Source organism: Montipora capricornis, chromosome 13 (assembly GCF_036669925.1).
Source record: "Montipora capricornis isolate CH-2021 chromosome 13, ASM3666992v2, whole genome shotgun sequence".
Lineage (NCBI taxonomy): Eukaryota > Metazoa > Cnidaria > Anthozoa > Scleractinia > Acroporidae > Montipora > Montipora capricornis.
In genome coordinates, this window is record NC_090895.1 from 27,074,953 (window position 1) to 27,089,952 (window position 15,000).

The 15,000-nt window shown below is 39.5% G+C and overlaps 1 protein-coding gene across 1 annotated transcript in view; it reads left to right on the forward strand.

Moving 5' to 3' along the window:
- The window catches only part of LOC138030265 (BOS complex subunit NOMO3-like), a 52,556-nt gene that overhangs the window by 33,070 nt on the left and 4,486 nt on the right, over positions 1–15,000 (forward strand). Inside the window, exons 22-35 of the mRNA XM_068878165.1 lie at positions 282–345; positions 487–585; positions 1,406–1,543; positions 2,070–2,149; positions 3,335–3,497; positions 4,809–4,845; positions 5,975–6,064; positions 7,100–7,213; positions 7,515–7,577; positions 8,294–8,358; positions 9,551–9,608; positions 12,672–12,755; positions 13,829–13,915; positions 14,371–14,481. Of these exons, the coding sequence (XP_068734266.1) occupies positions 282–345; positions 487–585; positions 1,406–1,543; positions 2,070–2,149; positions 3,335–3,497; positions 4,809–4,845; positions 5,975–6,064; positions 7,100–7,213; positions 7,515–7,577; positions 8,294–8,358; positions 9,551–9,608; positions 12,672–12,755; positions 13,829–13,915; positions 14,371–14,481 (1,253 nt within the window). The remainder of the gene's footprint in view (positions 1–281; positions 346–486; positions 586–1,405; positions 1,544–2,069; positions 2,150–3,334; positions 3,498–4,808; positions 4,846–5,974; positions 6,065–7,099; positions 7,214–7,514; positions 7,578–8,293; positions 8,359–9,550; positions 9,609–12,671; positions 12,756–13,828; positions 13,916–14,370; positions 14,482–15,000) is intronic.

Below are 15,000 nucleotides of genomic sequence, written 5' to 3' on the forward strand. Positions count from 1 at the left end.
TTGGATAAAAATAAAAGCTCAAAATTTTGCCAGTCAGGTGTTAAGCAAACACACTTTCAAAATCTGAAGGGAAAAAGGAAGTGGTTTTTTTGATCACAGGGGCACTTTAAAGGGTGATCTGCAGAGCAAGTTTTGTTTGTTTGTTTGTTTGGTTTCATTGTAACTGATCTCTGTTTGAATATACTCTACATTTGTATATTATCTTTTATCTCTTTGAACCAATGTTTTAAGCTCATATTCATGTTAATGTGCTCTCTTTAACTGGTGACCTTACTTCTCAGGGGTTTACAACCTGATGCCTCAATCGTGCCATCAGTTTGATCAAAATGTGTTCATCTACAATACGTAAGTTTAAAACGGTGTCTTGCAAATGTTGCTGTAAGTCCCTCACAGTCAATGAACTGCCACTGAAACACCAAGGTTTTCTTTTCTCATATGCGCGCAATGTGAGTTACTGATATTACTTGTTTTCATGTTCATTTGTAGCTCAGCACCAACCGTCCTGACATTAACAGCCATCAAGCATTTGCTCTCTGGGGCTGTTAAAACTGTAACAAAAACAGATGATATTAAGGTCAACATCAGGTGTGTTTGTATTGTAATGGCATATTCCTTGAATAATTATAATTTTGAATTTGTGTGATGTGCTATAAAAGGAGTGCAAACAGCACTGTGAAAGTTGTGCGAAACATTAATAATACTAATAATAGTGGTTTTTATTAGGAGATTTAAACAAATTAATGTAAAACCTTCACAATTGTATAAAAATAAAGCATAATATACCGGTAAATAATAGGATTCATTCAATAGCAATAATATATTAATGTGGTGCAGAGAATAAGCACCCATTTACAAATTAATGGATGATTGTATCACTCTGTACTAACTCTTTGATGTGAATAGTTATGATCTCTTTTACGAAGAAGGCATGTCCTTTTGGGCGGTAATAGGTCATGCAGGATGTGCCCATCTATGCAAACGTTTTCAAACAGCAGTTTGTTTCTCTTTTTGATGATGACTGACATCAATACTACATGAGATGTGTATCCAAAGTTTAAAAAAAAGTGGTCACTTCTGTTCAAGTGCTTTCATTGATAGGCCACTCTCCTGAGACTTCAATTCTATAAAGAAATACATACTTGATACCCAATTGTATAAGAAGAACCTAATTGTATATTTAACCTTGAACGAGGCAACCAAGGATTAATTTGCAAACAAACAAAAGAATACTAAGATCGTGGCCGTGGAGTAAGTTGTATACATTTATACAGTTTGCATTTGGACACGGTTGTTGAGCTCGTTTTAATGTGTGCATGCACATGAACAAGTATGTTTCAGTTTAGCCACATTCTGCTGCATATTTTTGTTGACCGAAGCTGATAACACCTTGCTTTATCATCACAAGGTCATTGAAGTCCAACGAGATGAGCTCCATCGGGCCTTTAAAGCTACAAGACAACAATGCATTAGCAGCTGATGTAAACAATACTGAGGTTAAAGATTCTAACAAGGAGTTAATTTACAACTTTTCACTCTGGGGAAGGTGTGTGCATAAAAGTGTTTTGTTCTGTCTGTCTTTGTCACAGTTGCTGATTCCATCCATCACAAATTCATTGCATTAGGAGAAGTCAAAGAGACTATTTCTAATGTACAGAGTGCTTCTTTTACAGTACTTAGATTTATAATAACTGTTGACTGAGTAATATTCCCTTAGAATTTTCATACTTAAAGAAAACCTCTACAACTACTTTCGAATAACACCAATATCACTGTGGCAACCATGCCAATCAGATTTATTGCTGTGTAACCGCATTCTGGAAGTAAATCAAACCCCATAGCCAAACCGTGGGAAGAAGATCATGCGAGCCCACATTTAACCACACATAATAAACAACACCATATGTTAACATACATGTAGTATACCACACGCCAAACTTCACCCATGTGCAATCTCCTTTACTTGGTCAAGAAAGTTTCCCTTGGAAACAGGCAGGATAAAACGCCGACTTTTTATAGGCAAGGTTGTGTATTCAGTCTCACAATGGCCTTTGTTTTTTCTCTGTGCTCAGGCGAGGCGAAGAGTTTGAAGTCACTCCAGTGTCATCTGTGCTTCTTTTTTACCCTGCAAGTAGAGTTGTGACAGTCACTGGTAAATAGCTTAATGGGACTATTTGGTTCATTCCTAGCAGTTTGGTTTAGGATTTTAAAAAAAAGGGTGTTTTCCGAAAATGGAAGGATTTTGGTGTGGATCAAAGATTCAAAGATATTTTTGCCCCGGTTTATGATTATGCAAAAAATGTAGATCTTAGTAAGTGTTACTGAGATCCAAAAAGAAAACTGGTGGTAACCAAACATTTTGCAAAGATAATTCATTAAGGACGGTGTCTACTAATTTAAAGATATTTTCGCCCGGGTTTATGATTATGCACAGGCAAGAAATGTAGATCTTAACAAGTGTTACTGAGATCCAAATAGAAAACTGGGGGTAACCACACATTTTGCAAAGATAATTCATGAATAATATTTGCAAAAAGCTTTATAATACAAAGCAATATATGGCGTTCTTTCTCAAATTGAAGCTTAATTATCTCTCAAAAATGCATGGTTACCCCCAATTTCCTTTTTGGATACCAAGACTAGTACTTGCTAAGATCTACTTTCTCCAGATAGTTTTAAACCGCGCAAAAATATCCCTGCATTAGTAAGCACCATCGATAGGAAATCCGAGTATCTCGAGATGCGCAGAACGTATGCGCAATAACAACAGTAGGTACCGTCCTTAATGGAACTATTTGGTTCATTCCTATCAGTTTAGTTTAGGATTAACAGAATAGCTTAATAAGGGTTTGCACAAAAAGGGTGTTTTCCAAAAACGGACGGATTTTGGTGTGGTGATCTGGGGTGTACACGGAATGGCCTAGATATGACGTTGCAGATGTTCAGCAAAACGCGTGCTGTTTTTGCGCCAAAAGGAATCCCAAAGAATTCATGGTTTTTGTATGCCCTTCAAGTGAATCGCATTGTGTATACTCCGTTCACTCTGCTTTTGGAAGCAGGATGAAAACAATGCTTCCAAAGCTTAAGGCTTCTCCTTAAGTAAGCATAAACGCTTATGCTAACCAAAGCTGACCTGAAAATAATCCTATTGGTAACGCTAACCGTGTTGTCCTAAGCAGATAGTTAAAATTTAGACTCAATGGCAAAAGGGCGCTTCACAGGCTTCGTTTGTTTGGAATGATTCCTCGCTAAGTTCACTTGCCTTCATAAAGCACTGGCTGTATTCATTCTTCTTAATATGAAAAAACTGTGTATATCTGGGCATTGTTTGTGTTAGATGACTGTCCAGCTTCTTGGGTCGAGTTTGAAGGAAGGCAGGGTGTGTTCCTGGAAGGACAAGTCACCCCACCCTTGAGTGGCGTGGAAATTGTTATCACGTCAGCTGGGAAACAACCGACGGATGAGATCAAGGTGCAAACTGATGATCAAGGAAAATACAGGCAAGTAGTATGCCAGGGGTTCAACTTTAGGCAGGAATGATATCATTAAATGAAAGTCATGTTTTGCAACTGCGGATATGACACGATTTTCCAAGTGAAAGACTATCATAAAAAGCAACTTGGCGAACTCGTTCATGTCGATGTTGTCGTTGTGTAAGGTCGCTAATAAACACCCCAACGCGGACATCCACAGACCAAAGACTGTGATATACGACCTATTAAACAGCTCCGCAGGAGATTATTGTTTAGTGGCTTTCATCTGAATGGTCTTACTTTTAAGGATTTTATCCACCGACGTATCGATTTGAACCACATTTAACAACATTGTAAATGCACCCAAGAAAGGTTCTGGCCCGGGTTGCTCGAAGCATGGTTAGCGCTAACCAGCGTTAAATACCATGGAAAGTTATAAGTTTTGAAACCTCTCAACCAGTGGTTAGCGCTTACCAAGCTTTGAGCAACCGGTCCCTGGTCAGGAGCATTCATTTGAATGGTCACACATCAGTAATTTACTCACAAAGACAACTACTTGTATTGCAACCACCTTGTGCAGCCCAGTAAACGACTTCACAAGAAAATACTGCTAAGTACCTTTCGTTTAAATGGTCGCACCTGAGGCTTTTGTTGCCTTTCTCGAAAGTGTGAATCACATCATGAAGCATAAGGGTATCATTATCAGTAGGAGAGTATTAGCTTTCTGAGGAAATTACCAAAATATAAAACCACCTGCTTAGCAAAATAAACAGGAAGGTTATGGTCAGTAGCTTTCATTTGGATGGTCACACTGGAAGGTTCAAATTTCAAGTTTTTATTGCACACTGTTCCCACAAAACTAAACACAAGACACTGTACAATCACTACAGAAAAAAAGTACTCAGAAATTAGCAAGTCGAGGCAATAATTAATAGTGTACAGTGACCAAAGTAGCCAAGGAGCTTTCGAGTTAGTCACTGTCATGTGGATATAAGCTGGCGTTGGCCGTATGTTAAGTACAGTTTAATTACATTAATTACAAGCGTCGTAAGAGAGGAAGGATATACATAAATACGAATTAGAAAAAAAGAAGATGTAGCTGGCAAAAGCATGGTTTAAGTAGGAAGGGTTCATCCCCATACTGAAAATTTAGTACCACAGTGTTCTTCGTAATAATTGTTGTTAATAAATTGCATTAGGAACAGGTTTGGACAAAGAAAATCCCAAGAAAACGGCTTCATTTGTGTTCTTTTCAAAGCTTGAAGATATCGAAAAATAAGTTCTATCTTCCATGATGGCATTGCAAATAATTTCCGGTGATATTTTTTTTATTTACAGGGTAGGGCCTCTTCATGGCGGTATTGAGTATTCTCTGGTGAGTGATCCAAATTTTCTTTAGTTTTATTTTTTCGATTGGTCAAGCCCCCAAACTAATTCCATTGATGCATTAAGGGACCTTATTTCGGAGTCATTATTTTGCCATACGGGACAAAGACGCCAGTTTACTGAGCGGGAGATCGTCGGCTTAACTTCCCCTGCGATCAACACTTTTGAAGGACAAAAGCTTCCTTTGCTTTGATAATTATAAATTAAAGCTGTTCCAAGCTTCCCGGGTCAAGGACGATAAACTCCGTGGAACTTATACCGCACACTGTCTAAATGCATGATGACACCTTATTTAACAATTATTCGTCGAAGGCGAGGTGACGTCTCTGTTTTTATTCACCGAGCCTAATTACATAGGTGATTATTTAAAAAATATGCATTTTATTTAAAATAATTAATTTCTTCGTCTGCCATCTTGACAAAACGTCTTGCGGCCATTTTGAAAAAAACCGCTTAGGTGATTATTGCGCAATAATTACCTCAAGTGCAACCAATCAGGCTAGAGAATTTTCAATAATCACTTATGTTATTATACTAAAACGGTTTATTGACTGGTTATGAAAATGTTTGGGACAATACTTTCCTCAAGCTTTTGAGAAAAGCACTGGTAAAAGCAGCCTGCGTGCGGCAGGCGCTAGAAAGGGGAATGGAAATGGGAAAGCGCGCTTGCTTTTCCCTTTCCCGTCTCCTTGCTCGTCCCCTTTCCCGTCCCCTTTCCCGTCCCCTTTCTAGCGCCTACCAATACAGACTACGGTAAAAGAGACTATATAACATGACGACGCGATAGATTCTTGCTTATTTTGAATTTATAGCTTTCCTTCAAGTCTTCAAAACAAGCGCTCCCCTGATAAAAGCTTTCTCACTTTAAACTTAGGAGGCCAGATTTGCGTCCGCGCAGCTGGACTGAAAACTCGAAACCTTGTCGTAAACCTCTTTATATGTTTCCAAACATACGGATTGGTCTGTCTGTGATGCAAGCCAAATCCAGCTTCGTAAAAAGTCAAGCCTTGCTGTCTGGAGTTGTGTGTCACGACTCGATTTTACGTTTAGTCGAGCAAAAATCTTCATTAGGATTTAATTTCAGTAATGTTTTAATCCGTCAATTGTATCTTTTGCAGTCTGCAAGTAAAGCTGGATTTGTGATCACTCCTTTGGTTGACAAGAAGGGACACTTTCAAGCTCAGAAACTAGGACAGATTGAGATCTTGGTACGAATACAAATTCAGATATTACCGAAAATTAGTGATTACGTCTGCGAGAATGCCCTTTTTATTGGGGAAGTTAAAATCTTTTAGTGCATCAATTTGACATTTATGAAAGAATAGGCAGCTTTCGTGAAGGATGCGGACGTCATCGCAAAATATTTTTTTCGCTTCATTGTTACATAGTTATCATTTCAGTAAAATTTGGCACGGCTTGACACTCGAAATACTACAATATTCAAGCGATCATTTTTTAAAACCGAATGTTAAAATACACTGGCATAAAATTATTCATTTATTTGAATTGTGGAAGTTGAAATAAATGACTTCAAGATCATCACAGTTAAGCAGCAACTCAAGCCTGGATTTTTTCGTTATTACGTTTACTTTTTCGCGAGTTCTTAGCACCTTCCATTAAGTATAAATTCTAAAATATCGCTTTTGTTTTGTTGTTTGTTTTTTTCCCTTCTACTGAGTTATTTGTCCTATTCATAGCCAACCAGGGTCTCTCTTCTCTGCCTCCATTGTCGTTGGAGGCAGAGAAGAGAGACCCTGGGAACGAGGTTGATTCATAGCCTGCGTAGCTGGCGGGAAAGGCATAAGCCGCGGGAGAATGGGGAGGGGCGCTGTTCCCCATTCTCCGCGCGGCTTCGCCGCACGTTAATTTGCCTCTCGCGCCAACAATACCGCCAACTACGCCACTATTCACTATAAGAAAGCTTGTGTCCCATGTTAACACTCGGGTAATTCTATTGGCGTGGTTACCTTTCTATCATGTGATCACGTCGTGGTGTAGACCTGTATGTGAAGACGTGGTATCACGAAAATATCAAGGGTATGAAGAATTAAGCCTTTTACTCCTCCCTCTGAGGGAGATGGGTGGTCACGCAAGTCTCGTAGGTGAGAGGGGAGAGAAGCAGTCCCTTATTTTGTCATGCAACACAACCGTAAGAACTAGAGCTCAATAAATACTATCAAGGTCTTATTTGTATTAATAACTTCACTCATATGTGACAATGGAGGGTTTTTCCGACTGTACAGGTGACAGATGAAAGTAACCAGCCTTTGTCAGCCGTTCTGTTATCTCTCAGTGCTGGGCAGTTCAGAAGCAACAATTTCACTTCTGAGACTGGCACCATGGTTTTTGCAAACTTGGTAAGTTCTTCAGTTACTGTATGCAAATTTCTTAAACTCTTAACCACGGATATCGAATTTCTAGCTTTCTGATTGGCTGTTATACCTTATGATCAGGATTTGCGACGGGAAGCGAAATTTCAAAGTATCTAAACATTTAGATTTCGCTGAAATTTAATAAAGGAGTTATTTCATTCGCGCTTGTTGAATAGTGAGATTGCTTATATGCCGTCTCATATCCAACGCGCACTAATGTAATGATTGTTAAAGAAATATTTTGTTGTATTTGTGGAACGAACCGTTATGTGTTCTGGTTCTTCAGGGCCCGGGACAGTACTTTTTCCGTCCGATGTTAAAGGAATATACTTTCTCGCCAGCTTCACAGGTTTGTCTTTTTGCCGAGTTTTTTACTACTGTGTGAGTGTTTATTCATTGCTACGATGATCTAATTTTGTTTGTCGTGTGAAGTTGCGAGACAAGCTGCGATTTTGCAGCCCGATAAAAAAAACTGTTTACGTATGCAATTATCCATACGGCCTGCTCATCAAGCTATGCTTGGGAAGTCCTGGCCTGACCACGGGTCCCATAACGGAATTGCCGCGAACAGGGCAGATTCTTTTTCATTTTTCGTCATAATTTGTTGTGAAAGCTAATTGCGTGGCTCAGTAGTTTGACTTGTGGTGGCGTTGACGCGATCGTAAACATTTTCCCAAGGACCATAGCCTGCGAGCAGGCCTTCCGAGGGACTGGGGGGAGAGAGAGAGCCTGCTCGCAGGCTACAAGGACAATGATGCCAGTGCGTTTTCGTAAGAGGCTTTTTTTAATGTTTCTCGGAGGAAAGGTAGTCCAAGAAAAGAAAAGAAATAAAGAAAGTAAGCCGTTTTTCATTTGAAACTCGACCGTACACTTGTATTAAAAATGACTTCATTTGAAAACGATTTCTGCTGCTTAGTGGCTGTGGTCGGAAGTACTTTTGGTCTGCTGTTTTAGTAGGATTAAATCTAGTTTTTGTGGGTATCAAGCCTACCATTTTTCACCTGAGATTGCTAGTATTATAAGTTTGTCGATGCTTGATGTATACCTCCTTTTTTATCCCAATAGATGATAAATGTGAGCGAAGGTTTAACAGTTCCGCTGCAAGTAAAAGGGAAGAGAGTTGCATTCAGGTAAAAAAAAGTCTTTGAGTGCCTATCACCTCAACAAACTTTTCCACTTTATTTATTCTCCGAAATGGTCCCAAATATATTTTGTAGTTTTTAGAACCTTTCGATTGAGAATTCACTTTTTAAAGTCCCTTTGAAAGACTGGAAAAGTGGTCATGTTGTGATTGATAACCGAGCTATGAAGGGGAATGGGTTCGATATCGGGTTGACGTTACAAATAGACCACTTTCGGTCTATTAAAATTCAGATTGGCAGCGAGGCCGAGAGGACACAAACAAAGGAAACTGGGTGAACATGTTTATTCATTTCTTTTCAATTTGTCTGTCCTCTAAGCCTCACTATCAAGCTGAATTTTAATATATCAAAAGTGGTCAATTACTTGCATCGCTGTTTTCAAAGCAGTCTGTGACATCAACCCTTAAAACCCGAAAGAGTGTTTTGGTTTCTGTACGTGAAAAATGTAGCGCCGCTTTCTTAGCCAATCAGAAGCCAAAGCCTAGACTAAGGAGGTATTTACATGAGATCGGGATGAACTCAGACCAGAGCAAGGATGGCACAGTCGGTTAGTGCACGGCCTTGGTGCTAGAAGTCCTGAGTTCGATTCCCGGATTTCGCATCCTTGTTTCCACTTCTTTCCTTTCCGTGTAGCTAAGTAGCTTTAAATGCCCGTAAAACGGAGCACTGATGGAGAGGGGGGAGTAAAATGAGCGCACCGTCGACCTCAGGTTTGTCAGTTGAATTACTGTTACGAGTTATCGACGTTAAATATGGTTACTTTACTTTACTTTGCTTTGCTTTGCTTTTATGAGTTCATCTCGCCATATCGGCCACCATACATTTCTTCATAGCTCAGTTCATTGTAAATGAACTCAGATCGGTCCACCAACCGAGACGACAGATTCTCGTATTGGTTTGAGTTCGTAGCGTTCCCTTATAAGTGACAAGAAATGTCATACCGGGTCCAGAAATAAAGCCTGTATGCTTTTGGGTCAGCCGTATATTTATTAGACGAAACATATCATTTCGTCCCGGTTTCATGTAAACGGTTGCAAAAGTTTCATACTTGTACAAGTTCGTACCGCTCTGAGTTGGTCCCGGTCTCATGGAAATACCCCATAAGAATCTCGCTCCACTCCCCGTGTAACCATAGTTAGCAGAAGAAGACGGGGCTGGATCTTTTGTACTTTTCTTTCAGCTGTTTTGGGTTAATTTCATCACTCAATGGAGAACCCGAAAAAGATGTAGCAGTTGAGGTTTGTGGTTTAAATAATTTGTGTCATTTCAGTGTCTCGTTTGGCGTTTTTCGACGCAAGTCCAAGCACCGATTTTGATAAGAAAAATTTACTTCTTGGCCTCGGTTTGAAAAAGAGGCGACACTGGGAAATGGGAGGTTGTATCGACCAACTAAACTGGGGTAACACGAGTAATGTGAGAAATACTACATGAAAGAAATTATGCATCAAATGGAAACTCTGAAAAATCCGATCCCCAGATGGGATTTGAACCCAGGACCCTCCGTGAGCTAGTCGGATGCTTTAACCAGCACTTAGCTACTGGAGACTCTGTGGTGAGCAAGGGTGAAATGAACTGCAACGCGCAATCACATTGTCAAATTTCAGATTGCTCACCACAGAGTCTGCAGTAGCTCAGTGGTTAGAGCATCCGACTAGATCACGGAGATCCTATCTCAGGCTCGTATTTTTCCGAGTTTCTATTTGATGCATAATATCGTGGGGTTGACTTGTAGATTATATGAAGTTTCATGTGTTTGAAGTGCGAAATAGAATGAAATGAAAGATGGAAAAATCATCGCAGTTAGTTCAGCAAGTTAAGCAGCTGCAAAGGACTGAGCCCGAAAAATTGAACCAACCCCGTTTCCAGGGTCTCTCCTTCTTCTTAACGACCAACCTGGTCTCTCACTCATTTGAAGGATTATTCTTATTAATTGTCAATTTGCTCCAAGTGGAGTATTATCATTCATTTTGGACACTGAAAGGTTGAGGGCGATCATGGGAAATGAACTTTTTTTTTAAAGCCGAACAATATCTGGACACGCAGGACTCGAACCTGGGAACGTTTAATTAATAAATATATACATAATAGAACTATAATTTAATATTGGTCAAACACTTTTATCATGAGCCTCTGGGTCGGGGAACTGGGAGACCACCCCTTATCTTATCTTATCTTATCTTATCTTATCTTATCTTATCTTATCTTATCTTATCTTATCTTATCTTATCTTATCTTATCTTATCTTATCTTATCTTATCTTATCTTATCTTATCTTATCTTATCTTATCTTATCTTATCTTATCTTATCTTATCTTATCTTATCTTATCTTATCTTATCTTATCTTATCTTATCTTATCTTATCAGTTTTGGTAAATAATCCAAACACTTACCAGGCAGTTGATCTTTAGTGGCTAAGTGGTTAAAAATAGTTCCTTCAAACTTCAAAGTGGGTGCTCCGGGTTCAAATCCTGTCCAGGGACTACTTCCAATTTTTATCTGTTACCTCAAGTCCTGGGACAGAGTAATCTAAATGAAGGATAATACTTGATTTGGAGCAAACTGACAATGAAGAATAACTCTCTGAGTCAACCCTTTTCCGTATCTTTCTATTTTTAGAAGCACCTCGCAGGGGTGCTTTAGTGGGTGTTTTCTCAATAGCCAATCATAAAAGACCCATCGTCAGCCATTTATTACGTCCCTACGTATGTGAACCACTTCACGTATGTTTTCAGTCACATACGTCAAAATATAGTAGTTCTAATAATTGAAAGATATGGGAAAGGGTTGTCTCAAGCGTACAATACAGATGGAAGCTCCAGGTAATGGGCTCCCGACGATGACGATAACAACGGCTGCCACAACGTTATGTAAAAATAGTATTTCCCGTTATTATAATCATTTTGCAATCATGATTGCTCCAAGTCTTTCGCTGAGGATATTGTGTATCAACGTTGTATGAATAAAATAGACCAATTTCGATATAGTACAATTTAGTCCTAAACAAAAGGCGTCATCTCAAGGCTCTGGGGAATAAATATGAAGCTTTTTATGAGTTTATTCCCCAGAGCCTCAAGATGATGTCTTTTGTTTAGGACTAAATTTTAATATATCAAAAGTGGACCATTGTCCAGCTCCCAACGGTCTTGAAAGACCGGTTAGTAGAACAAGTGGAGGGCAATTGCAGGGTCATGGGTTCGAATCCCATTGAAGGAACACCTCGTTCCCAGGGCCCCTCTTCTCTGCCTCCTCTGTCGTTGCAACACGGTCTCTTCCTCGCATGAAGGATTAATATGGAAGATGGAGGCTCTAGATAATGGGCTCCTATAACGTTTCAGTTACGTGTGTGTGTGTGTGTGTTTTGTGTGTCTCTGCTGGTCTCTTTTATTTGTCTGTATTTTGACTACTTGCAAATAATTATTTTTAGTTTCACACAACTAGCGGACTAATGCAAATCCTGTATTTTGATTGGCTATGCAACTAGAGGACTATTAGTAATAGTCCTCGAGTAGCGAAAAGCGTGACGCTTTCTTTCGTTTAATTCCAAATTAAATATTTCTTTAACTTGCTTTGCTAACTTTATTATTGCCCTTCTCTGTCTGTCCGACTAGTTGGACGATACCAAAACAATTAGACCCTACGCCCTCAAGGGCCACGGGTCAATTGCCAATTCAGCTTCGCCTCATGGGCTATTGACCCGTATCCCGCAAGGGCTACGGGTCCAATTGTTAAATAGTTATATCTCGTGCACTGACCTGTTAAACTATCTTCTATCAATTATTTTAGAAGACAGGCTGCCTGGTCTTTTTGGCCCTTATGATTATTCCAGCTTGCTCGTAATGAATATGTTTTGTTTTGGTTTGAGTTGTTGTAAAAAAATAGTTATATCGGTACAAATAACGGTTGTTGTTGTTGTCGTCGTCCTTGGTTACGCTCCCTTTGTATGTTATCCGGGCAGTGGTTTAGTTTAAACCTGTTTAAAACAAGTTAAGTTGTGCGCACGCTTAGTGTGAACGCCACAAAATTCCAAAGCCTGATTAATTAAGCTCTGTTAAAGCACGCTTAACCATGTGTGAACGGGGTATTGGTTGGTAAAATTAAGTCCGAGTCGATACGTGACTTGCTGGATGCCCATCGTGGATTTAATGTGCTGGATCAATGCTTTAGTCTAATAAAGATGATGTAATGCCATTGAAGTTTATGACATTTTGCCTTTCAAAACTCGACTGGTCAACCCACGCCGTCTTTTCCAAATCCCTTCCTTTAATAAAATCTGAAGTTTAAGTTGGCATTCATTTAACAGGCTGTTGGGTTTGGAAACTGCGAAGCGTTTCAAGAAGAAACAGTTTCGGATCAAGGTGGACAATATCGACTTCGTGGACTTCAGGTTAGTGACTTTTTTCGATATTTTGTTTCTCGTTTAAAATAGGCCTTATTCGCACGGTGGCCGTATTGGCCACAGACAACAGATTTCGTGCCCTAAGCCTCGAGTTGAAATGTTTGGAAACGAGGTTCGGTGGAGCAAAACAAAAGTTTTCAATCCCTCGAGACTCAACATGGCCGCCGTGTGATTAAAGGGGCTAGGTCACGCAATTTGTCCAGATAGGCCACGCAATTTTAGGCAATTTCAGCATTGATCGAATGGTCATAGAATTAACTAAAATATCAAAATAACTGTTCAAAACTATAGAAGAACTCTAACAAAACACAAGGAAGCCAAGAAGGGACACGGATGGACAAAACTGGAGAGGATTGAAATGGATTGAATTTGGGTAAATTTGAAAAACGTCGGCCCACCTTTTTTCAAATTTATATCAGTCTATATCAAAATGTCATTTACAAAACTTGAAAATCATTCTCAGTTGTTATGTTGCCGTGATTTTGCAAATGAAAGACTCTTGCTCTGCCAATTTGACGTTTAGAGCTCATAATTAACAAAATTAAACAAAATTACCTAAAATAGCGTGACCTAGCCCCTTTAAGGTCCATGCCGGCAGTATGTTCTCTCAATCTGCAAGTACGCCTCAGCCTCCATTTAGAGTAGGAACTACAATTTATTTTACGAGGTTTGCGATTTCCGTCTTAGTGTACTCTCCCATACGCCCTATACGCCCATTTTGGTAAAGGCCTCTTTTCTGTTGCATTTGCGTGGCGGACGGGCAGGAGGAAAAGAGATCTCTTCCTTATACCATTTTGCGTTTTAACGAGATAGTTGTAAAACATTTTTACTATTAGATACGTCACGGTAAAGATGTTAGTATGATGGAGACCAGTATATGAGAGTCACATTTTTCCCGCAGAAAATCAGAACAATGTTGGACTTGAAAATTTAACAAAGTTAAATCGTGTAGCTGGGGCGCTACATTTCCTCACGCGCTCTGTTTCACTTTCGTTTATCGGCTCAGTCAGTGGCGCCCGTGTTCCAGTTGATGATCGGGTTCGTCTTCTTTTTCATTTCAGCCTGGCTGCATGTACAGAGTTCGAGTCAAGGCTGGAGAGGGTAATCCACAACTTGAACGCGCCTCTCCGTCATTTATTGACATACAGGTAAAGGAACTCAAACATGATTTGTATGGACGATCGAGATAGTCAGCCAGGCAGGGAAACGGAATGATAGAGAGAGTTCTTGCCTACGATGCTCAAATTTCGTTTGCTCGTATCTTTAACCAAATTGTGGAGAAAGAAATGAACTTTAAAGCAAACCAACCGAAGTAGCATTAATGTGCAATTGTGTCGACATTGGTTGCTCAAGACATCCAAGAGCTTTCTAGACTACGAGCAGTCTCTCTTTTTGTTCTAGAATCGTTATAGCGAGCGCTTACGTTGAACGTTTAATGAGTTACCAACGCTTGCGGTATTACCGCCCCGCAGTTTCAGCCGTTTTGAAGTGTTCGTTCGTTTCAACGATTTAGAGCAAAAGAGAGACTGCTCGCAGTATAAGAGCTTTCATTTTTCCTTGCATTATTGGCAGCTACCTCTTGTGCATTTCTTCTCTTTAACAGGTCACAGAGAAGGACCTTCAAAACATCAACATGATAGCTTTCCGCCATGTTAATCAAATCGAGATCACAGGGAATGTTGTTACCGATAGTCAGTTTATTTCAACACTCAAGGTAAGTTCTCATCTCATTGTACAGACCCAGTGTCTTGTCACTTAAGTTGTTGGTAGACACTTGAAAGCTCATGTATATACCGGGTGAAAATACAATTGAAGCAATATACCACTCTATGATAGAATTTATTGTTTTAATGTTAAAAAATACCACTCTAAAGGTCATTATGCATTGTATAGTTGCTTTTTGTATCTCATAATCATTGCTTTTTATCATACTGCATATCCTGTCGTACGGTATAAGAATGATTTAGGGCGCGTTCGATTGACCGTGTTCTGGAATAGGAGTTAGAAATCCTTCGTTTTGACGGAGATTCACATTAGAATTGTCAAACACTTGCTAAAATGTTATTTGAAACATATCTTTATTGTCCTTGTTGTTTGGAAACGCCAGAACATACCGTTTTAAATCATCACTCCACGTATTCTTATTCCGGAATAGGGTCAATCGAACGCGCCCTTAGTTTCACGTTTAAAGCAAACGGCAAACGTGGGACTAATATTGCGTCTTGCAAAAGTG